Source organism: Hoplias malabaricus, unplaced genomic scaffold, assembly GCF_029633855.1.
Source record: "Hoplias malabaricus isolate fHopMal1 unplaced genomic scaffold, fHopMal1.hap1 scaffold_32, whole genome shotgun sequence".
Taxonomy (NCBI): domain Eukaryota; kingdom Metazoa; phylum Chordata; class Actinopteri; order Characiformes; family Erythrinidae; genus Hoplias; species Hoplias malabaricus.
In genome coordinates, this window is record NW_027100920.1 from 566,608 (window position 1) to 589,979 (window position 23,372).

The 23,372-nt window shown below is 40.8% G+C and overlaps 1 protein-coding gene across 1 annotated transcript in view; it reads right to left on the minus strand.

Annotated features, from left to right (window-relative positions):
- Positions 1-19,084, minus strand: part of ampd2a (adenosine monophosphate deaminase 2a) — a 37,500-nt gene extending 18,416 nt beyond the window's left edge. Inside the window, 7 exon segments of the mRNA XM_066658857.1 lie at positions 9,523-9,573; positions 9,716-9,857; positions 9,954-10,140; positions 10,379-10,484; positions 11,037-11,105; positions 18,703-18,811; positions 18,955-19,084. Coding sequence (XP_066514954.1) covers positions 9,523-9,573; positions 9,716-9,857; positions 9,954-10,140; positions 10,379-10,484; positions 11,037-11,105; positions 18,703-18,811; positions 18,955-19,084 — 794 coding nt within the window.
- Between the last annotated feature and the right edge of the window lie 4,288 nt (positions 19,085-23,372).

A 23,372-nucleotide genomic window follows, 5' to 3' on the forward strand; every position in this document is an offset into this window, starting at 1 on the left:
GTCTTTCTGGTGCTCATTTCAAACAAGCCAGAAAGTGTTTTTCTTTGCTCTTCTTGTCTGTAAAAGCAAAGTTGCAGTTTGCTGAAAACAAGTTGTTCTTTGACAGTCTTGAATTCTGACTGCAGTTCAGCCAATAAAAATGTATTTCTGTCATTCATTGCAAACAAGCCAGAAAGTGTTTTTCTTTGCTCTTCTTGTCTGTATAAGCAAAGTTGCAGTTTGCTGAAAACAAGTTGTTCTTTGACAGTCTTGAATACTGAGTGCAGTTCAGTTAATAAAACTGTCTTTCTGGTGCTCATTGCAAACAAGCCAGAAAGTGTTTTTCTGGGTTCTACTTGTTAGTATAAACAAATATGCAGTCTGCTGAAAGCAAACTGTTCTTTGATAGTCTTTCTTATGGAGTGCAGTTCAGCTAATAAAACTCTTTTTGCCTTTCATTGCAAGCAAGCCCGAAAGTGTTTTTATGCTTCATAATGGATTGTAAAAGCAAAGTTGCAGTTTGCTGAAAACAAGTTGTTCTTTGACAGTCTTGAATACTGAGTGCAGTTCAGTTAATAAAACTGTCTTTCTGGTGCTCATTGCAAACAAGCCAGAAAGTGTTTTTCTGTCTTCTACTTATCTGTATAAGCAAAGATACAGTTTGCTGGAAACAAGGTGTTCTTTGACAGTCTTGAATACTGAGTGCAGTTCAGCTAATAAAACTGTCTTTCTGGTGCTCATTGCAAACAAGCCAGAAAGTGTTTTTCTGGGTTCTACTTGTTAGTATAAACAAATATGCAGTCTGCTGAAAGCAAGCTGTTCTTTTATTATCGTTACACTTATATAGCGCCTTTCTAGACACCCAAGGATGCTTTACAATCTACACTGCTCAGAACGCTCAATTCACACACACACACTGGCGAGAAGCGGCAGCCAAACGCGCACAGCGTACTCTCAACCAGAAACGACCGTCCACCTGGAGGACTGCGTCGGGCACTAGGATTTCACCCAGGACAGAGCGCCAATCCATATCTGGGCACACACATTCACACTCATTCACTCACACACCAGGACAGTTATTACAGAAGCCAATTCACCTACCCTCTTTGATAGTCTTTCTAATGGAGTGCAGTTTAGCTAATAAAACTCTTTCTGCCTTTCATCGCAAGCAAGCCCGAAAGTGATTTTATGCTTCATACTGGATTGTAAAAGCAAAGTTGCAGTTTGCTGAAAACAAGTTGTTCTTTGACAGTCTTGAATACTGAGTGCAGTTCAGTTAATAAAACTGTCTTTCTGGTGCTCATTGCAAACAAGCCAGAAAGTGTTTTTCTGGGTTCTACTTGTTAGTATAAACAAATATGCAGTCTGCTGAAAGCAAGCTGTTCTTTGATAGTCTTTCTTATGGAGTGCAGTTCAGCTAATAAAACTCTTTTTGCCTTTCATTGCAAGCAAGCCCGAAAGTGTTTTTATGCTTCATAATTGATTGTAAAAGCAAAGTTGCAGTTTGCTGAAAACAAGTTGTTCTTTGACAGTCTTAAATACTGAGTGCAGTTCAGTTAATAAAACTGTCTTTCTGGTGCTCATTGCAAACAAGCCAGAAAGTGTTTTTCTGTCTTCTACTCATCTGTATAAGCAAAGATACAGTTTGCTGGACCAAGCTGTTGTTTGACAGTCTTGAATACTGAGTGCAGTTCAGTTAATAAAACTGTCTTTCTGGTGCTCATTGCAAACAAGCCAGAAAGTGTTTTTCTGGGTTCTACTTGTTAGTATAAACAAATATGCAGTCTGCTGAAAGCAAGCTGTTCTTTGATAGTCTTTCTTATGGAGTGCAGTTCAGCTAATAAAACTCTTTCTGCCTTTCATTGCAAGCAAGCCCGAAAGTGTTTTTATGCTTCATAATGGATTGTAAAAGCAAAGTTGCAGTTTGCTGAAAACAAGTTGTTCCTTGACAGTCTTGAATATTGAGTGCAGTTCAGTTAATAAAACTGTCTTTCTGGTGCTCATTGCAAACAAGCCAGAAAGTGTTTTTCTGTGTTCTACTTGTTAGTATAAACAAATATGCAGTCTGCTGAAAGCAAGCTTTTCTTTGATAGTCTTTCTTATGGAGTGCAGTTCAGCTAATAAAACTCTTTCTGCCTTTCATTGCAAGCAAGCCCGAAAGTGTTTTTATGCTTCATAATGGACTGTAAAAGCAAAGTTGCAGTTTGCTGAAAACAAGTTGTTCTTTGACAGTCTTGAATACTGAGTGCAGTTCAGTTAATAAAACTGTCTTTCTGGTGCTCATTGCAAACAAGCCAGAAAGTGTTTTTCTGTGTTCTACTTGTTAGTATAAACAAATATGCAGTCTGCTGAAAGCAAGCTTTTCTTTGATAGTCTTTCTTATGGAGTGCAGTTCAGCTAATAAAACTCTTTCTGCCTTTCATTGCAAGCAAGCCCGAAAGTGTTTTTATGCTTCATAATGGACTGTAAAAGCAAAGTTGCAGTTTGCTAAAAACAAGTTTTTCTTTGACAGTCTTGAATACTGAGTGCAGTTCAGTTAATAAAACTGTCTTTCTGGTGCTCATTTCAAACAAGCCAGAAAGTGTTTTTCTTTGCTCTTCTTGTCTGTATAAGCAAAGTTGCAGTTTGCTGAAAACAAGTTGTTCTTTGACAGTCTTGAATACTGAGTGCAGTTCAGTTAATAAAACTGTCTTTCTGGTGCTCATTGCAAACAAGCCAGAAAGTGTTTTTCTGGGTTCCACTTGTTAGTATAAACAAATATGCAGTCTGCTGAAAGCAAACTGTTCTTTGATAGTCTTTCTTATGGAGTGCAGTTCAGCTAATAAAACTCTTTTTGCCTTTCATTGCAAGCAAGCCCGAAAGTGTTTTTATGCTTCATAATGGATTGTAAAAGCAAAGTTGCAGTTTGCTGAAAACAAGTTGTTCTTTGACAGTCTTGAATACTGAGTGCAGTTCAGTTAATAAAACTGTCTTTCTGGTGCTCATTGCAAACAAGCCAGAAAGTGTTTTTCTGTCTTCTACTCATCTGTATAAGCAAAGATACAGTTTGCTGGAAACAAGGTGTTCTTTGACAGTCTTGAATACTGAGTGCAGTTCAGCTAATAAAACTGTCTTTCTGGTGCTCATTGCAAACAAGCCAGAAAGTGTTTTTCTGGGTTCTACTTGTTAGTATAAACAAATATGCAGTCTGCTGAAAGCAAGCTGTTCTTTTATTATCGTTACACTTATATAGCGCCTTTCTAGACACCCAAGGATGCTTTACAATCTACACTGCTCAGAACGCTCAATTCACACACACACACTGGCGAGAAGCGGCAGCCAAACGCGCACAGCGTACTCTCAACCAAAAACGACCGTCCACCTGGAGGACTGCGTCGGGCACTAGGATTTCACCCAGGACAGAGCGCCAATCCATATCTGGGCACACACATTCACACTCATTCACTCACACACCAGGACAGTTATTACAGAAGCCAATTCACCTACCCTCTTTGATAGTCTTTCTAATGGAGTGCAGTTTAGCTAATAAAACTCTTTCTGCCTTTCATCGCAAGCAAGCCCGAAAGTGATTTTATGCTTCATACTGGATTGTAAAAGCAAAGTTGCAGTTTGCTGAAAACAAGTTGTTCTTTGACAGTCTTGAATACTGAGTGCAGTTCAGTTAATAAAACTGTCTTTCTGGTGCTCATTGCAAACAAGCCAGAAAGTGTTTTTCTGGGTTCTACTTGTTAGTATAAACAAATATGCAGTCTGCTGAAAGCAAGCTGTTCTTTGATAGTCTTTCTTATGGAGTGCAGTTCAGCTAATAAAACTCTTTTTGCATTTCATTGCAAGCAAGCCCGAAAGTGTTTTTATGCTTCATAATGGATTGTAAAAGCAAAGTTGCAGTTTGCTGAAAACAAGTTGTTCTTTGACAGCCTTGAATACTGAGTGCAGTTCAGTTAATAAAACTGTCTTTCTGGTGCTCATTGCAAACAAGCCAGAAAGTGTTTTTCTGTCTTCTACTCATCTGTATAAGCAAAGATGCAGTTTGCTGGACCAAGCTGTTGTTTGACAGTCTTGAATACTGAGTGCAGTTAAGCTAATAAAACTATTTCTGGCATTATTTGCCAACAAGCCAGAAAGTGCTTTTCTGTGTTCTTCTTGTCTGTATAAGCAAAGATGCAGTTTGCTGGAAATAAGCTGTACTCTGACAGTCTTTCTTATGGAGTGCAGTTCAGCTAATAAAACTCTTTCTGCCTTTCATTGCAAGCAAGCCCGAAAGTGTTTTTATGCTTCATAATGGATTGTAAAAGCAAAGTTACAGTTTGCTGAAAACAAGTTGTTTTTTGACAGTCTTGAATACTGAGTGCAGTTCAGTTAATAAAACTGTCTTTCTGGTGCTCATTGCAAACAAGCCAGAAAGTGTTTTTCTGGGTTCTACTTGTTAGTATAAACAGTAGTCTGCAGTCTGCTGAAAGCAAGCTGTTCTTTGATAGTCTTTCTTATGGAGTGCAGTTCAGCTAATAAAACTCTTTCTGCCTTTCATTGCAAGCAAGCCCGAAAGTGTTTTTATGCTTCATAATGGATTGTAAAAGCAAAGTTGCAGTTTGCTGAAAACAAGTTGTTCTTTGACAGTCTTGAATACTGAGTGCAGTTCAGTTAATAAAACTGTCTTTCTGGTGCTCATTGCAAACAAGCCAGAAAGTGTTTTTCTGTGTTCTACTTGTTAGTATAAACAAATATGCAGTCTGCTGAAAGCAAGCTTTTCTTTGATAGTCTTTCTTATGGAGTGCAGTTCAGCTAATAAAACTCTTTCTGCCTTTCATTGCAAGCAAGCCCGAAAGTGTTTTTATGCTTCATAATGGACTGTAAAAGCAAAGTTGCAGTTTGCTGAAAACAAGTTTTTCTTTGACAGTCTTGAATACTGAGTGCAGTTCAGTTAATAAAACTGTCTTTCTGGTGCTCATTTCAAACAAGCCAGAAAGTGTTTTTCTTTGCTCTTCTTGTCTGTAAAAGCAAAGTTGCAGTTTGCTGAAAACAAGTTGTTCTTTGACAGTCTTGAATTCTGACTGCAGTTCAGCCAATAAAAAATGTATTTCTGTCATTCATTGCAAACAAGCCAGAAAGTGTTTTTCTTTGCTCTTCTTGTCTGTATAAGCAAAGTTGCAGTTTGCTGAAAACAAGTTGTTCTTTGACAGTCTTGAATACTGAGTGCAGTTCAGTTAATAAAACTGTCTTTCTGGTGCTCATTGCAAACAAGCTAGAAAGTGTTTTTCTGTGTTCTACTCATTTGTATAAGCATATATGCAGTTTGCTGGAAACATGCTGTTCTTTGACAGTCTTGAATTCTGAATACAGTTCAGTCAATAAAAATGTATTTCTGTCATTCATTGCAAACAAGCCGGAAAGTGTTTTTCTTTGTTCTTCTTGCCTGTATAAGCAAAGATGCAGTTTGCTGGAAATATGCTGTACTCTGACAGTCTTTCTTATGGAGTGCAGTTCAGCTAATAAAACTCTTTCTGCCTTTCATTGTAAGCAAGCCAGAAAGTGTTTTTATGTTTCATACTGGATTGTAAAAGCAAAGTTGCAGTTTGCTGAAAACAAGTTTTTCTTTGACAGTCTTGAATACTGAGTGCAGTTCAGTTAATAAAACTGTCTTTCTGGTGCTCATTTCAAACAAGCCAGAAAGTGTTTTTCTTTGCTCTTCTTGTCTGTAAAAGCAAAGTTGCAGTTTGCTGAAAACAAGTTGTTCTTTGACAGTCTTGAATTCTGACTGCAGTTCAGCCAATAAAAATGTATTTCTGTCATTCATTGCAAACAAGCCAGAAAGTGTTTTTCTTTGCTCTTCTTGTCTGTATAAGCAAAGTTGCAGTTTGCTGAAAACAAGTTGTTCTTTGACAGTCTTGAATACTGAGTGCAGTTCAGTTAATAAAACTGTCTTTCTGGTGCTCATTGCAAACAAGCCAGAAAGTGTTTTTCTGGGTTCTACTTGTTAGTATAAACAAATATGCAGTCTGCTGAAAGCAAACTGTTCTTTGATAGTCTTTCTTATGGAGTGCAGTTCAGCTAATAAAACTCTTTTTGCCTTTCATTGCAAGCAAGCCCGAAAGTGTTTTTATGCTTCATAATGGATTGTAAAAGCAAAGTTGCAGTTTGCTGAAAACAAGTTGTTCTTTGACAGTCTTGAATACTGAGTGCAGTTCAGTTAATAAAACTGTCTTTCTGGTGCTCATTGCAAACAAGCCAGAAAGTGTTTTTCTGTCTTCTACTTATCTGTATAAGCAAAGATACAGTTTGCTGGAAACAAGGTGTTCTTTGACAGTCTTGAATACTGAGTGCAGTTCAGCTAATAAAACTGTATTTCTGGTGCTCATTGCAAACAAGCCAGAAAGTGTTTTTCTGGGTTCTACTTGTTAGTATAAACAAATATGCAGTCTGCTGAAAGCAAGCTGTTCTTTTATTATCGTTACACTTATATAGCGCCTTTCTAGACACCCAAGGATGCTTTACAATCTACACTGCTCAGAACGCTCAATTCACACACACACACTGGCGAGAAGCGGCAGCCAAACGCGCACAGCGTACTCTCAACCAGAAACGACCGTCCACCTGGAGGACTGCGTCGGGCACTAGGATTTCACCCAGGACAGAGCGCCAATCCATATCTGGGCACACACATTCACACTCATTCACTCACACACCAGGACAGTTATTACAGAAGCCAATTCACCTACCCTCTTTGATAGTCTTTCTAATGGAGTGCAGTTTAGCTAATAAAACTCTTTCTGCCTTTCATCGCAAGCAAGCCCGAAAGTGATTTTATGCTTCATACTGGATTGTAAAAGCAAAGTTGCAGTTTGCTGAAAACAAGTTGTTCTTTGACAGTCTTGAATACTGAGTGCAGTTCAGTTAATAAAACTGTCTTTCTGGTGCTCATTGCAAACAAGCCAGAAAGTGTTTTTCTGGGTTCTACTTGTTAGTATAAACAAATATGCAGTCTGCTGAAAGCAAGCTGTTCTTTGATAGTCTTTCTTATGGAGTGCAGTTCAGCTAATAAAACTCTTTTTGCCTTTCATTGCAAGCAAGCCCGAAAGTGTTTTTATGCTTCATAATTGATTGTAAAAGCAAAGTTGCAGTTTGCTGAAAACAAGTTGTTCTTTGACAGTCTTAAATACTGAGTGCAGTTCAGTTAATAAAACTGTCTTTCTGGTGCTCATTGCAAACAAGCCAGAAAGTGTTTTTCTGTCTTCTACTCATCTGTATAAGCAAAGATACAGTTTGCTGGACCAAGCTGTTGTTTGACAGTCTTGAATACTGAGTGCAGTTCAGTTAATAAAACTGTCTTTCTGGTGCTCATTGCAAACAAGCCAGAAAGTGTTTTTCTGGGTTCTACTTGTTAGTATAAACAAATATGCAGTCTGCTGAAAGCAAGCTGTTCTTTGATAGTCTTTCTTATGGAGTGCAGTTCAGCTAATAAAACTCTTTCTGCCTTTCATTGCAAGCAAGCCCGAAAGTGTTTTTATGCTTCATAATGGATTGTAAAAGCAAAGTTGCAGTTTGCTGAAAACAAGTTGTTCCTTGACAGTCTTGAATATTGAGTGCAGTTCAGTTAATAAAACTGTCTTTCTGGTGCTCATTGCAAACAAGCCAGAAAGTGTTTTTCTGGGTTCTACTTGTTAGTATAAACAAATATGCAGTCTGCTGAAAGCAAGCTTTTCTTTGATAGTCTTTCTTATGGAGTGCAGTTCAGCTAATAAAACTCTTTCTGCCTTTCATTGCAAGCAAGCCCGAAAGTGTTTTTATGCTTCATAATGGACTGTAAAAGCAAAGTTGCAGTTTGCTGAAAACAAGTTGTTCTTTGACAGTCTTGAATACTGAGTGCAGTTCAGTTAATAAAACTGTCTTTCTGGTGCTCATTGCAAACAAGCCAGAAAGTGTTTTTCTGTGTTCTACTTGTTAGTATATACAAATACGCAGTCTGCTGAAAGCAAGCTGTTCTTTGATAGTCTTTCTTATGGAGTGCAGTTCAGCTAATAAAATTCTTTCTGCCTTTCTATGCAAGCAAGCCCGAAAGTGTTTTTATGCTTCAAAATGGACTGTAAAAGAAAAGTTGCAATTTGCTGAAAACAAGTTGTTCTTTGACAGTCATGAATTCTGACTGCAGTTCAGCCAATAAAAATGTATTTCTGTCATTCATTGCAAACAAGCCAGAAAGTGTTTTTCTTTGCTCTTCTTGTCTGTATAAGCAAAGTTGCAGTTTGCTGAAAACAAGTTGTTCTTTGACAGTCTTGAATACTGAGTGCAGTTCAGTTAATAAAACTGTCTTTCTGGTGCTCATTGCAAACAAGCCAGAAAGTGTTTTTCTGGGTTCTACTTGTTAGTATAAACAAATATGCAGTCTGCTGAAAGCATACTGTTCTTTGATAGTCTTTCTTATGGAGTGCAGTTCAGCTAATGAAACTCTTTCTGCCTTTCATTGCAAGCAAGCCCGAAAGTGTTTTTATGCTTCATACTGGATTGTAAAAGCAAAGTTGCAGTTTGCTGAAAACAAGTTGTTCTTTGACAGTCTTGAATACTGAGTGCAGTTCAGTTAATAAAACTGTCTTTCTGGTGCTCATTGCAAACAAGCCAGAAAGTGTTTTTCTGGGTTCTACTTGTTAGTATAAACAGTAGTCTGCAGTCTGCTGAAAGCATACTGTTCTTTGATAGTCTTTCTTATGGAGTGCAGTTCAGCTAATGAAACTCTTTCTGCCTTTCATTGCAAGCAAGCCCGAAAGTGTTTTTATGCTTCATACTGGATTGTAAAAGCAAAGTTGCAGTTTGCTGAAAACAAGTTGTTCTTTGACAGTCTTGAATACTGAGTGCAGTTCAGTTAATATCAAACATCTACGTATATAAGTATCTTGGGTACGTTATGATTACGTCCCACTACAATATCATGTTAGAAGATATTAATTTGTTTTCTTAGTTAGAGACAGAAACTTTCTTTCATGATTGAAAACAGTAATACACATCATTTCCTTGGTTGATAGATGTTCATCTGAAGACACAAAGAATGACATTCATACATATCGCGTACACATATTTATCAGAATTTGATTATTCTATTATGTATCTAGGCGACCTCGGGCGAGACGTAGTTTCGCCAATGTCCACTTGGGGTCGCTGTTGGTCCATGCTGTTCGTCCTGTGCGGATTGTTACCGGGAGGTCAACCCGAGTTCTGTCAGTTTTACCATCTGGGGCTGTCTGTTTTGTAGGCTTGAGATAACCTTTCCGTCGTTTAGGCCCCACGGCCATAAAGAGTCCTTTTAACTCTGGTTTTCACCACTTTGTTTGTTCTTCTTTATCTTAAGAGCATCATAAACTGTTATCTGGAGGCGTTAGACAGGCGCTTTTGATGTAGACTTTAGGTGAATTTTTGTGTGTGGGGGAAGAGTGCAGCGTTTTTACACACACGCAGTTCTGTGGAATGTGGGATTCTGTTGCAAACAAAAATCCTTGTTAGGGTGGAGAGGTTTTTTTTTTGTTAAGAACTCTCATTTCTTTATTCGGTCCATACTCCACTACAAAGTCCTGCAGCTTTGGGTAGGGCAGGTCCAGCTCTGTGCTCCTGAGTGTTTAACACACACACACACACACAATCTCAAGGACATTCTAATTCCCCCAGTCCACACCCAGCCCCCACATTCTACACAGAAGCGCAGAACCTTCAGAAATATCAGGAAACACCTGTTACTTTAAAACACACTCACTTGTCCATCAGGTTCTGCTGGGTGTAAACGTGCACCACTACGTCCACCACCTTACAGCTGTAGCCCACATCTGGAGGCAGATTTCTGGGGTCCTGCCCCTCATAGAGGTGAGTCTCACTTTCTGGGGGGTGCACAGGGGCATCTGGAGTTCATTAAACATAACAGACAGACCAGCAGAGGGACACCAGTCAATACACATCAAAAACTCTTCCATCTGTGTGTGTGTGTGTGTGCCTACCAGCATCCACAGGTGTCCGAGGCTTTGCCCCCTGAGGCCTGCCGTGTGTGGGCTGTTTGTGCAGATCCTGCAGGAGCCAAGCCGTGGTGCAGAAGAACTCCTGCAAAGACTCAGACATGTACCTCTCCCTGATCAACAGTGCCCGAGCCACACACTCTGCCGTGTCCACCAGGTCAGAGAACGGAACCTGAGAGAACCAACACAGTCACGTGCAGACACAGACTCCACCGCTTCCATCAAGTCAAAGAACCGAACCTGAGAGAACCAATACACACACACACTCCACCACATCCACCAGGTCACAGAACAAAACCTGAGAGAACCAGCACACGCACAGTCACACTCCACCACGTCCACCAGGTCAGAGAATAGAACCTGACAGAACCTACACACAGACTCTTACACACACAATTCTCAGACATTACCCCACATTTCTCCTCTCCAGAGATGGACACACGCTGGTACTCTCTCTCTAACTCTCTCTCTTTAGGAGCGTAGTCCCCTCTCAACTCATCCTGGTCTCTCAGACTCCTAGGGGAGGGGGGATGGAGAGAGAGAGAGAGAGAGAGAGAGAGAGAATGAGAGAGAGAGAATATATGGGGAATACAACCTGGCTGATTATCTCATCAAAATTAAAGAAATGAAACAAAGACAAACCCTAACTAAATTCAGAATAAATGACTCGTAAACTGGCCCCTGAACAGAGAGGCACAGAAAGAGCCGACTTTCCAGAGAAGACCGGACCTCTCTCCACTGCCGATCTGGAGAGATAGAAAGTCACTTCCTCCCCTCAGACACAAAATACAGCAACATCAGATACTCCTTACTGTGCAAAATCACCAACAAAACTGCCACAGGATCAGAGAAGAACAGACAGCTCCAGCTCTCTGCCCCGACTCTTCCAGGACTTGGTTTACACCTGCCTTACATCTGCACCACTGTTAACTTTATTTACTTCTCTCCTAAATGTTACACTATAATCACTTCATCATTCTGTTCCCTACTTTTTTGTAATGTCACTTTTGAATCTGAATCTGAGAGAGAGAGAGAGACAGACAGACAGAGAGGGAGACTATAACTCACTCCAGGTTTGCTGCATTGTCGATTTTCAGGAAGTCCAGTTTGGCTCTTTGCACAATCTGTGGCTCAAGCCTGGAGGGGAGCAGTGTGTGGTAAGCAAGTGAAATAATTTAGTGAGGGACAGTGTAGAGGTCGAGGGGGGGGTGGGTTATCACAGGGTGAGAGAGAGTTGATCAGGTTGCCAGTTCCTTTACATAGCTTTGAACAAGCCTGCCACCAAAAGCTCCACAGGCTAGACACTGAAGACACACACACACAGCGCTGGCTGTCTGTGTCAGAGAGTCATACAACTGACACTATAGGTCCTTTCAAGGAAAGTTTATGACAAGTTTATCATGGAACTCTTCTCAAAAGCAGGATGCAGAGAGTGTCCGAACTGGAATGGTTTAAATTACGCCAAACCAGTGAACGTACCCCAGGGGGAGGAGTTAAGTAAATAAGGTGTAGCCACTGACCCAGCCCTGGAAACACCAGGAGCCCTGTGGCTGACTTGTGCTATTGCAACTGAAGTCAATTTATGGTGCCCCCTTTCGTATGACTTGCGCTGCTGCATTTAAAATTTCTCTGGTGCACCCTTGTTAATAACTTGTGTAAGTGCAAGTTAATTAAAAGCAGTTGTCTTTCATATAATATACTAAATTTGCATGTAAATTGTAAGTTATATTTGTTGTACTGCTTCTATCCTTTACTCATTCTTTCATAAGTGGAAGTAACCCATTACTGATTAAAATCTATATTGGTTGAGGTCAAGGAAAATAAAACTGCAATAATTATACATTAATTAGTATTAAATCTGACACACAACCCAGTCACCAAGCATCAGTGGTAAGACCCCTGACTGAGGTGTATTTGTAATTAGCAAACTCAACAGGAGCCACAGTGTCAGAATATACAGCCATGAACCTCAGCGCTGAGCCCTCTCACATGGCAAATCTGATGTCACAATAAATGGCCCTCCATTTAATGGAGAAACCTAAAGGCGAGGCCTTAATAAAGTTAGCCAGCCAAATGGCTACACTAACAATAGAAAAACTTAAATATAGATTTATATAGAGATTTTTATAGAGATATGGATTTCTTTTTGCAAAGGTTCCCTGGAGCCACGGTAGATGACAGAATCTACCTGATCAGAATGACATCCAGCAGGGAAGTCAGCAGTTTCATTGAACGGCAACCTAACTATGTTGTGATATGATGGGCTCTGTGACGCTTTGGAGAAGGAGTTCTCCAATCAGCTTCACAGGCAGGACTGATGACAGCACAGCAAGTTAAACAACACAGACAGGAGTCACCCCATCAGTACTATTACCACCTTAGACAAGCTTATTTCGGGCCCCGAAATGAACCAGGAATGGAAGAAGAATTGGATTTCAAAACACTGTTTGTCCTAAATCTCCATCCCAACACTAGTTATTATCTAGGAGTTGCAGCATGTCAACGCAACCTTTCTAGCAAACAGCTGTGTGACTTAGCACTTCCCCCATGGAGCTAGATGAAGCCCCCAGGGCTGAATCATGGTATCCAAAACCCGCTCCATCTCACAGGCTTACAGAAAACCAGGGGAATAATAAACCTTTACAATCCAATAGGAGTTCGCCTCACTCCAGTCCTCACTGGTCAGGTGAAACTCAACATCACTGAAACCCCTGTGTTAATCAGTTAATATCAGGGCACCCTCAGAATAAATTCCCCACCAGTAGGCATGAGAATCCAGCACCCAAGGAAAATATTTTGGGCCACGGATGGCCTCAAAACTCTCACACACGCGACAAAACCCTAGACAAAAGCCCCTGTCCTAACTCGACTAACGAGAACAGGCATGAGAACTGGCACCAGTGCGAAAGCTCAGATGATTCGAATGAGTCTGAAGTATCTGGAATTAGCACAGAAATTCCAGTAAACATTGAACAGGTGTTTTCGCAACTGTGTAAAGAGGAGCGTCAGACAGCTGACCTCTTATCAGACACTTCAGGTGAAACTGAGCATGTCCCAAGGACCCCTGCAATTCAGACTTGCACATCTGACCAATTTAATAAGGGGGGTGAAAATCAGACTCCTCTTAATGTCACGTTTGTTCAAGGTGATCCACCTGCATGACAGTTCCTGGGCCATTTAACAGAAAAGGGGGGTGCTCGTAGATTAAACCTGACCACAGTCCTGGAAAAGAAGCTTGTACAAAAAGCTCTCTTGGACACTGCATAAGACATCACACTGAAGTCATCCACACTCTTTGATGAAGTGAGGGCTGCAGCAGACCATGCCCCACGGAGATTACAGTTACAAAACTGTTCCCTCCAAATTGTGCCTTATTCATACACTAGTATTAACATAAGGTCTGTGGCAAGAGTGCTCATAACAATAGGACCCATAAGTTTGGTTCACCCTGTATATGAGTCTCTTATTGAAAACATTCCCTTCCTTATTGGCAAGGACCTGCTCAACAGGCTATAGCCACTGATTGACTTCAAGTGTTTGAAAATCTGGGCCCAGGTTCACAAACCCCTGCCCATCTCACACTCACATCACTTTGAAGCTCAGTCCTGTCACCTAAACACCATGTCCACACAGACTACTAACACCTTTCACACTCCAACAATGACAAAGGATGCCATGAGCCAGAGAATCTCAGCTCATGATGAACAAATGACTGTCCACACAATAACAGTCCCTTTTGCTGACACCCATTTAGATCCCACATGGCCTCCAGAAAGAGATAAATTAAAAGACCTGACAAACCAGGGTAACCACAAAAACATCCCATGTGATTTTGATTCCATTCAATTCCCAAGTGCGGGACAAAAAGGGACCAAAGTGTAACATCACATAGTCCAGCAAAATACATACAGCACACAACAGGATAGGGACAGCTTGCAAAAATCCTCAGAGCCACATTTGCAATCAACCAGCAGAGACTGGAAAAGAGCAAAAGGGGGATGCAAAAATGGTTATGAACAAAACGTGTTCTGTGAAAGGCTGAAAAGGGGGGACAAGTTGTAAAAGTACAACTTAATTAAGCTGGCCCAAAAGTCCATTAAAAGTGAGAAACAAGCTCATAAGATCCTGCCACATGAGCCAGACCCACACAAAGTCCTAAATCTTTCCCCCACCATTCATACTCTGTTCAGGAATGTGAATAGAGATCAGCAAAGTGCTGACTTCAAATGGGTTCCTCACAACCAGATGGAGCCTCACCAAATCACCATGAGACTTGTAGGGAACAACCACACCTTTGTCAAGTCATAAAAGAGCAGCAGACACCCAGAATAGCGTTAATGGTATTAATCGTCAGCTTCCACAACCGAATAAAAACAAACAAACAAACTTTAATCTGTACTTACGTTGCATTCGCCTGATAAAGTAATCCGTGGTATATCAATCTAGAAATAAAAATTCTAATTTCTACTTCAAGCATTGTTTTCCATTCTAATTTGTGTATCGCTGTCCGTCGCCATGTGTGCTAATTCATTCAGCCACGATGAACAATTCAAAAGGGGGGTGACACACAGCACACAGTACTGTTTAAAAATTTTGTTTTCCTCTGGAAAACCTATTTTTCTTTGTTTCTTCAGCAATCCAAGGTGATAATGCTCACCTTCAAAGCCTAACAGGCCTATGCCCACTAGTCATGTTAAATCAGAGTTTTTAGTTAGCTTAAGTATAGAGAAACACCCTGCTTATCCAGTAATTATCACTAAGGCAAAGATGTTTTTTAAGAATTTGCATAAATAACTATACTTGAACATTTCCTTTGATAAGAATAATATTTCCTAGTTGACACTTTTAATGTAAGGTGAACACTCATACCAGCATATTAGATCAAGTCCAATAAAGGTTTATTCCCAAATTAAATGATCCCAGAAAGGTATCAACCCTGAGTGTATGAATGAATGATTCCACTGACCTTGCTATTCACATTCATCTCTGCATTATCAGCTCAATGCTTCTAGAAAGAAAGCATGATCTGAAAGGGGGAATATGTAGTGGATATGATGAATGTGTATTAATTTACACATTCATCATAAGAAATTGTGACTTTCCGAGAATATTTCATATACCCAAACTTTAGCTCGCTTCAGAGACACACCAAGCAAAATTGGAATTTGAAGATAAGCTTTTCAGAAAGCACTGTCCCCAAATTGGCGCCTGGCTGTCTGTGTCAGAGACAGATAAAACTGACACTATAGGTCCTTTCAAGGTAAGTTTATGACCGGGTCTTGGGGGATCATGGAACTCTTCTCAAAAGCAGGATGCAGAGAGACACTCCTGAGGATCAGTTTAACTTTAATAAAAACATAATTCCCATTGGTTTAAAACAATTTGAAGTTACATATGTGCCCAATTGTTTGAAATTAACTCCATTTGGACAAACAAAATAATTTACATGTGCTTAAAGTCAATTCAGCCAATCAGGAGCAAGAAATGCTCCAATTCTCCCTCATTGAGGACGAATCAGGTATTCGGAGCGGGTTTTCTAAACTCTGGTTAAAAACCCGTGGCGCCAAATGACACAGGCTTTTGGGGCTTCTTCCCCTTTTTCTACACTGTTCGACTCTTCACTTCAAGGCTTCAGATACTTGGGGCGTTATCTCTTTTAGCCATTTTCAAGGCTAAAGTGTAAAATTCCCTGAGTTTTTTAAATGACTCTGCAGGCGTCAGACTCATGGCTTTCTTAAACAGTCTTGGGACTTTAAGACGTGGTCCAGATAGAAACTACAGATTAAGAAAAGTTATAGTTTTACCCTAGCAAAATTTCAATGCCACACCCAGAGCCTGAAGGAGAGCCACACCCAGGAGAGACCTGCTTGGACTGTCTCTCACAAGGCGGCAGATCAGCAACGACGAAGAATCCCTTTCAGAACACCACCAGCTCCGATGGCTGCGTCTGAAAGCCTCGGGAGAAAAGGAACACCTGCGTCTGCAATTCTCCAGGAAGTCGTGCCAGAAGGCACCGTCAGCGACATGCTCCCTGTCCATTTCCAGATACATAAGGTCACATGTTCTCATGTCTCTCATAGCTCATGGGTTGGTACTGAAAGTTTGCTGGGATAAACAATAGCCTTTCCTAGAACTTAGGGCAATAATTATCATAGAGAAATTCCCTCATATATTAATCTCCCTGTTCCCTCATATATCGCTGTAATCCATTTTATTATATGAATGTCTAATCAATATTCATTATTTGATATTACAATTAATAAACCAGTTGTGTGATAAAACCAGTCCTTGGTTATTTGTTTGTGTGTGCACCTTTCTTGTATGGAATTATAACTTCTAGTTCAGATTCCATTTCAGAGTCAAGAACCCACAGCGGGTCAATGAGCATAATTCATTAATAATAGTTCATTCTAGCTAATTCTGCTGTATAATATGTGAAGATGGCCTTCTTGTCTAAGCTGAAAATTAGATAGGTAAAGACACTACATATTATTTAATGGCTCCCAAACATGGAGCTTAGCAAAATTAATTAAATAATTAATTATTAATAAAATAACAATTAATTATTATTGACTTCGCTATGTAGTGCTAATGCCACCGCAACGTGTGCATACTATTTCCACTACAACTGCCACAGATCGGTTATATGCTGAAAACACATTTCTTTGTAAGTTGTACAATGACACATAATTGCACGTTATGCATATTTAAGTCTTGGCTCTTGGAAGAAAAACATGCAAAAGATAAAGGTATGCAGCTGTTGTGATTATCTCTTTATTCATATACTTATAGACATATAGCTAATAAACAGGCTCAGTTTAGTATGTTCTATTACCAACCTTTCTGTGTTATTTGCTATGCTATTTAATTTAAAAGAGCAATATGTAATACTGACACCAAGCATTTAAAATATAATACAGTTTCAAAACAGTGGAGAGAGCTGTCTGCCTCCTCCTCTTCCTCCCCAGAAATGAAGCTTTAACAGGTTGCCAGATTAAGGAAAACTGAACTAACAAACAAGAGTTTAAGAACTTGTGCCATAATAGCAAAGAAGAATGTGCCATAATAAACATATTTACATAGAAATAGAAGAAGGTGAGGAGAGAGGATTGTTTTTTATAGGGTGCATAATGGTGAAGAGGAAGAGTCTGGACATGGTCCTTCTCCCAAACTTAAGTTATTTCATAACTCCATTTTGCGAAGTAAGCATCACACCTGATGAAAGCAGGGCAAGGAAGGGGAACTCAGAAGGACTTGGGCTGGAGTTCTGGGTGGCTTCTGCTAGTGGAGAGTGAAGCCAGACCCCAAAAGCTCTGGTTCAGTGAGAAGCAAGTTTCTCATGTGCTAGACTGAGATCATTGGTTTGGGAACGGGTGTAGCTGTGGTATGCCTGAGAGGACCAGCGCCCGAGGAGTTGAATGGTGTGATCTGGTAGTCCCTGACGTGAAGCAGTAGAAGCTGAACCAATTTTGAATGAATGGCCAGAGAAATAGCCTGGAGGGGAACCACTGAGGGAGAGAATGTGATGGAGATGAGTATGGAACCGTGTCGTGATTCAAGTGTAGGGGCAATAGTAGGAGAGTAGCATCCTCAGCGGAGTGTTTAGGCAGCATAATAAAATGTCTGAAGTGATTGGTGATCTCTGAGATGGAAGATGAGATTCAGCTTTTCAGAGTCCATTGAGAAGAGGTTATCTGAGAGTGATTGGTGGAAGAATGAGGTTTACCAGTTATAAGTTTTGTGAAGACATTTATTTTATGCAGCTAAATATACTCTTAAGGAGGAGGAATGGATGGAGTAGCTGAGGTAAGGAAAGGCAGCGGTTATGGAGAGGTTGTTTGAAGGAAAAGTAATGTTATGCACGGTATGGAAATTCTGGAAGAGTTTCCCTCCTGACCAGTAGGTGGAGAGTGTTGGTGGAGAGATAGCTGAAAGTATTGTCTCCTGGGCTTGAGAAATCAGTTGTTGCAGATGGGGATAAAGTACTGTATGGTTTCCAAAAAATGGTCACACTGGTGTGAGTTGATGGTCCGCTTGAGGTGCTATGGTTCTGAATTTCTGAAAATAAAAACAATAAAGCTATTGCATTTGAGTGGCCTGGAATGTGAACTGCCTTAAGAATGAATTGGTGGAGTATAGAGTGCCAGGTGAGGCGACGTATGAAGGGCATGAGTGAAAGAGATGCGGAACAGCTTTTGTTGATTATATGCTGATTAACAGCTGCAGAATTGTCTGAGTGAACTAAAATTTTGTTTGTCTACTTGTGCCCCCAGACAAGTGCTGCAATGACAATGTAGTAAAGTTCCTAAAGAGCAGAAGAGTTGTTGTTTTAGGCTGACAAACTGCATGGGCCAGGGAGAAGTGAACCAATGGCCTCCATAGGAACCACTGAAGTCAACGGAAGGAGCAGTGTCTGTAAAAAAAATTATAATAATAAAAAAAAGGAAAAAAAAATGCCGTTCCAGTGGTGAAGAAGGGTGAGACAGAACTTCAGCTCAAACAGGCAAGTGTCATCTAAGGTGACTGAAGGGTGCAGTGAGCAGACTAACGAGGCAAGATGAAGGTGATAAAAGAGCATCCCTGGGGGATGATTCGAATGGCATATTTAAGGTGGCCCAAATAGAGAGGCACTGCTGCTTCGTACAGAAAGGAGAATCGATAAATACGTAGAGAGCATGGGTGATGCACCCGAGTTTATCCTGGGAAAGGGAAGCTTGGAAGCAGACAGAGTTGCCAAGTGATGCCAAGAAACTCCAGAGAGTCTGCAGGTCCAATGGCCTTTTCACTGGGGAGAGGACTCCCGAGGCAGTGAAAGGTTCTGGATAAGGCAGTGAGGCCACGAGCTGGAGGTGAAGAAAGGGGATCAATAATGAGAAAATCATAGAGAAATAGGAGAACAAAAGGCAGTTTGTATACGCCCAGCAGAATGCAAAACATAGCTTCTGTGATAGTATCGAAAAAAAAAACATTTTTTGGACTGCTTTACAGCCAAAAGTGAGACGGACAGCCAAGTAGTATTTATTGTTCCAGCAGACCCCGAAAAGATGCCAGAAATCCAGGAGGAGAGGCAGAACCTTCAAGGCAGAAACAATCAGTCTTAGAGAGCCAGGCGCCATGACTGGCGAGTTTGATTAAGGTGATAGCATAATCCACGGTCGCATAGTGGAGTGAGAATTCGGAACTGGGAATGAGACTTGAACTTATGAAAGGTTCAGAGGAGCCACATGGCGCGGAAAGGTTAATAATGATCGCTTCCTGAAGCATCAGGTTTGGACAGAGCAGAGAGAAGGTTTCGACAGGTGAAGGAAGAAGTAGGCAGTGTTACGAGGCCCGGAGAAAAGCCAAAAGTAGATTGTCCAGGAGGTAACAGACGAAAGTCGAATCAGCGTGCCCGGCTAGATCAGACGCAGCGAAACAACGCCCAGAGGGAGCCCAAAGGGAGAGCCAGAGCATGCAGGAGGCATGACGTCATTGGGTTGCGCGATCGGAACTGCAGCACGCACCTGTTGTTTACCTACGAGGGAGGCCAGATACAAGGAAAAAAAGTTCAGCCTTGAGGGCAGTGTGAGCGAAGGGAACATGGCATTCCCTCAAAATCTTTGAGTTTAGCAACAGTCCAGTCTGTGATGCAAGGGGAGCAAAAAGAAGTGGAGGAGGAAGCACGAGGAGGCAGGCGAGGCATTGTCAAGTAGTCGGGAAGAACATCTCGGGCGAACAGATCGGCCATGGGAAACCGAGGAGGCAGGCGAGGATCGGTGGGTATGCTGAGAACGAGAGTGAGGTAAACGGGAGCAGCCATGCTGGGAAGACAATCCTGACGAGGTGGTACCAACAGGAGTAGCAGGGACAGAGACAACTGATCTCAGACACGGAGTAGAATGAGGGGGAGAAGAGAAGAGTTCGGTGTCTGAAGTGGTGATGTCGAGGTCCATGGTAGAAGAGACAATGCAGCTGAACAGGAAACAGTTTTGTCTGTGCGAATTTTGTCACGAGAAGGTAATGAGAGAGGAGTAGTTTTTTATAGGGTGCGTAATGGTAAAGAGGAGGAGTTTGGGTGTGGTCCTTCTCCCAAACTTATGTCATAACTCCATTTATAATTGATACAGGGAGGCAGAATGCAGCAAGGATACTTTATTATAATAAAAAGGACATAAAGGAATCAACAGAATACTACAGCTAGAAATATGTAATCAACAGACAGAAAAACGTAAAGACAAAACACTAGACATTAACCTGAACAGACCTACACAGAAAGACCCAGAAAACTAAACAGAAGGCAAAGGCTAAACCTAATCACAGAGCTAATGCTAAACCTAAACACAGAGCTAATGCTAAACCTAAACACAGAGCTAATGTGGAATGCAAATGGTTGACCAACACTGAGACTCAAGACAGGGCTTATAACCTAGAGGACAATACAAAACACCTGGGAACAATCACAAGAGGAGACTCTGATGAGGGGGTGGAGTTAAGGCAATCTCTAGGGCGGAGACATGAACAATAATAAACAGAGCCATGTGCTAAGTAAGCACATAGTGGTGTTAGAAATTCCGCATTGAAGAGTCAGGAGACTGGAGTTCGGCGTTGACTGGAGCTTATTTACACATACACAGGACCATGTATGAGTACAGCTGGATGATCTCAGTCTATCTCAGGATGATCTGAAGTTTTGGAAACTGGAGGTTCAAAGGTTTCCTTCACGTGCATGCAGAAAAGCACGGGCACAGCTTGGTCATCAGTTTGTCACCAGTTCAATCTGTTCCCAATCCAGTCTGTGACTGTTGCCAGTCCAATCTGTTCCCAATCCAGTATGTGACTGTTGCCAGTCCAGTCTGTTCCCAATCCAGTCTGACACCAAATATTTTAGGAGGGCCTTATATACATTGGAGTAGTGGGGGAAGGGAATTGGAGGAAGATGAGGAGTGAGAGGAGGGGTATGTAGAATGAGGGTGATGAAGAACGTGTAAGACAGAGGAAGGGGAGAAAAGGTGAGATAAAATGGAAATCAGGGGAGGGATAGGAGGAAGAATAGGGGTGAGAGGAGGGGTAGGTGTGATAAGGGTGATGGTCAAGGAAATAAGGAACAAGAGGTGTGAGGGGAGGTGTATGATGAGACATGAAACTATGATAGTTTCTCTCAGTGGGAATAACAGACAGGACAAGGCCAGGGCGTGACAAGAGGCAAGAGAGCTGTCTCTTATCAGCTTATCTTAGAGCTGTCTCAGTGCTATAATGTGGCCTGAATCCAGATTAGAATTTTTCATATATACGCTTCTTATGCATATATGAAGTCGTTAGGCCACAGCTTTTTCAAAGATCTTGCATAGAAAAGGAGAGGCAGTAATAACATGAAAAGGCATTGGAATCTTACATTTGGGTGACGCTGGCACATGCAGTTGACATTGGCACCTTATGTATGGGTGACAGTGGCATATGCCGTTGACATCGGCATCTACGTTCAGGTGAAAGTGGCGTATGCCAATGGCATTGATATTTTTTATTATTTTTTGGTGACAGTGACATATGCCTTTGTTTTGCGCATATGCCGATCACGTTGACATCCGTTTTGTGACATTGGCATATACTCCACTTCAGTGTTGAACATCTGCCAGTAGCCTATGTTTAGCTAGCACATGGATGTTTAGGCTATAACTAGCACACATATGCTACTAGCATGTAAACAGACAAAAAAAGTGACATGCTACAAACATAGCATCCCATATTCGCACACAGTCCACGGTCAGTGTGTTTATGGACAATAGATCTACAAGCATTTCCCATTCTAATATCACGATATGTGTCTGTGTCAGGCACAAAAAGCAAAGATCTTATAGGTGCCAGTACGGCAAGCCATTTTAGCATTAAATAGCTTCTGACAATCTCTAATTAAACACTGGATATCTACAACAGAATTTTGACTAGTGACAATTATATTTTGACTAGTCAGAATCACAATTTATGATATCTGCATTTACAGTCTGATTAAGAACAGTATGTCAGACGTGATGCAAAGGAGCTGAGGAGGTATCAGAGGGACTGAAATACTTTAGCATTCATTCAGGCGCCTCCTCAAAAGGTAAGTAGTAGCCTATTTAAATAAAATCTGCAAATTGAATATAGTTAACACTAGAACTACCAAACCGTTGCCATTTGGCAATTATACCTTTAAATCCCAAAGAACTACCATTTGGCAGGTGTGAACAGCTCTTCTCATCTCCAGTGTTATGTAAATGAGTCCTTTACATTTGAAAGGAGACACTCTACTGCACTCCACACTCTTCTCTGCAGCAAGTTGGTGAACCCCCACCCCCCAAAAAAGTCAACATTACCAGATATTTAGATTCAAGGTAGTTTTATTGGTATATGAATAGGAAAGAAACATTTTGCTTGGTTTCCCTGTACAATGAAATAGTAATAAAGGAAGTAATAAAAGGTAAAATAAGCATGCAACAATATGATAACAAAAGTATTCATATATAGAAATGTAAACTATACAGAAACATAAACTATGTTCTTCATGCCACACTGTGCCATCTTTTGCTGTCTCTGTCAGCCACTCGTGTGTCTCCATGCGACCACTCTTTCCTGGAGGTGGTGAAGTCTCCTCATCTACAGGACCATAAGTTTGAGATTTGATTAGTGAAAGGTTGAAATAATGTGAAATTGACACAAACATGGCATTTGAATTATAAATTCCAAAACATCTCAAGTCTGTCTCCTTGGTGCTAATGTAGGATTGTTTTCACAATGCAAAAAGTGGCATACTGATTAGTCAAAATAGCTCTGATATGTTGTAACTTTATTTTAAGTAGTTTTTGTCTTTTGAAAAACTGCCAATAGGTAAAGATATTTTTAAATAAATTTATACAAAAAAACAACCCTCAACTAGTTGTAAATAAGCCATTTTTACTTAAACTTTTTAAAACCCAAAGTAAAAGAATTTTATCAGGACATTTTGTCTTGTTTTAAGTCAGAATACAAGTCAAAATTACTCAAATTAAAATAGAATAATATTCTTGAGCAATTTTAACTTGAAGATTGTACTTTTTGCAGTGTATCTCTTCCAAAACCACAACAGCCGTAACCAGCAAACAAACATAGAAAATTTAGGAAATCTTACCAGAAGAGATTTCAGAGTCACCGCTCTGATCAATAGTAATTTCTTCTCCATCAGAGTCACAGGGGTTGACAGGGTTGAGGGTCATGTCCAAAGCCTGCTCTGTACTGTAAACCTTTGCCATCTTTGCTTCTTGGTCAACAGAGTAAGTGAAATATATGTGGTGACGTGGCTTTTTATCCACATGGAGGTGGATACGCACATAATCGTTATCATCATCGTTCACGCTATCACCCACCACACTCATCCCTGTTCACTGTTACCTGGTACTGGCATATTTCCATCTA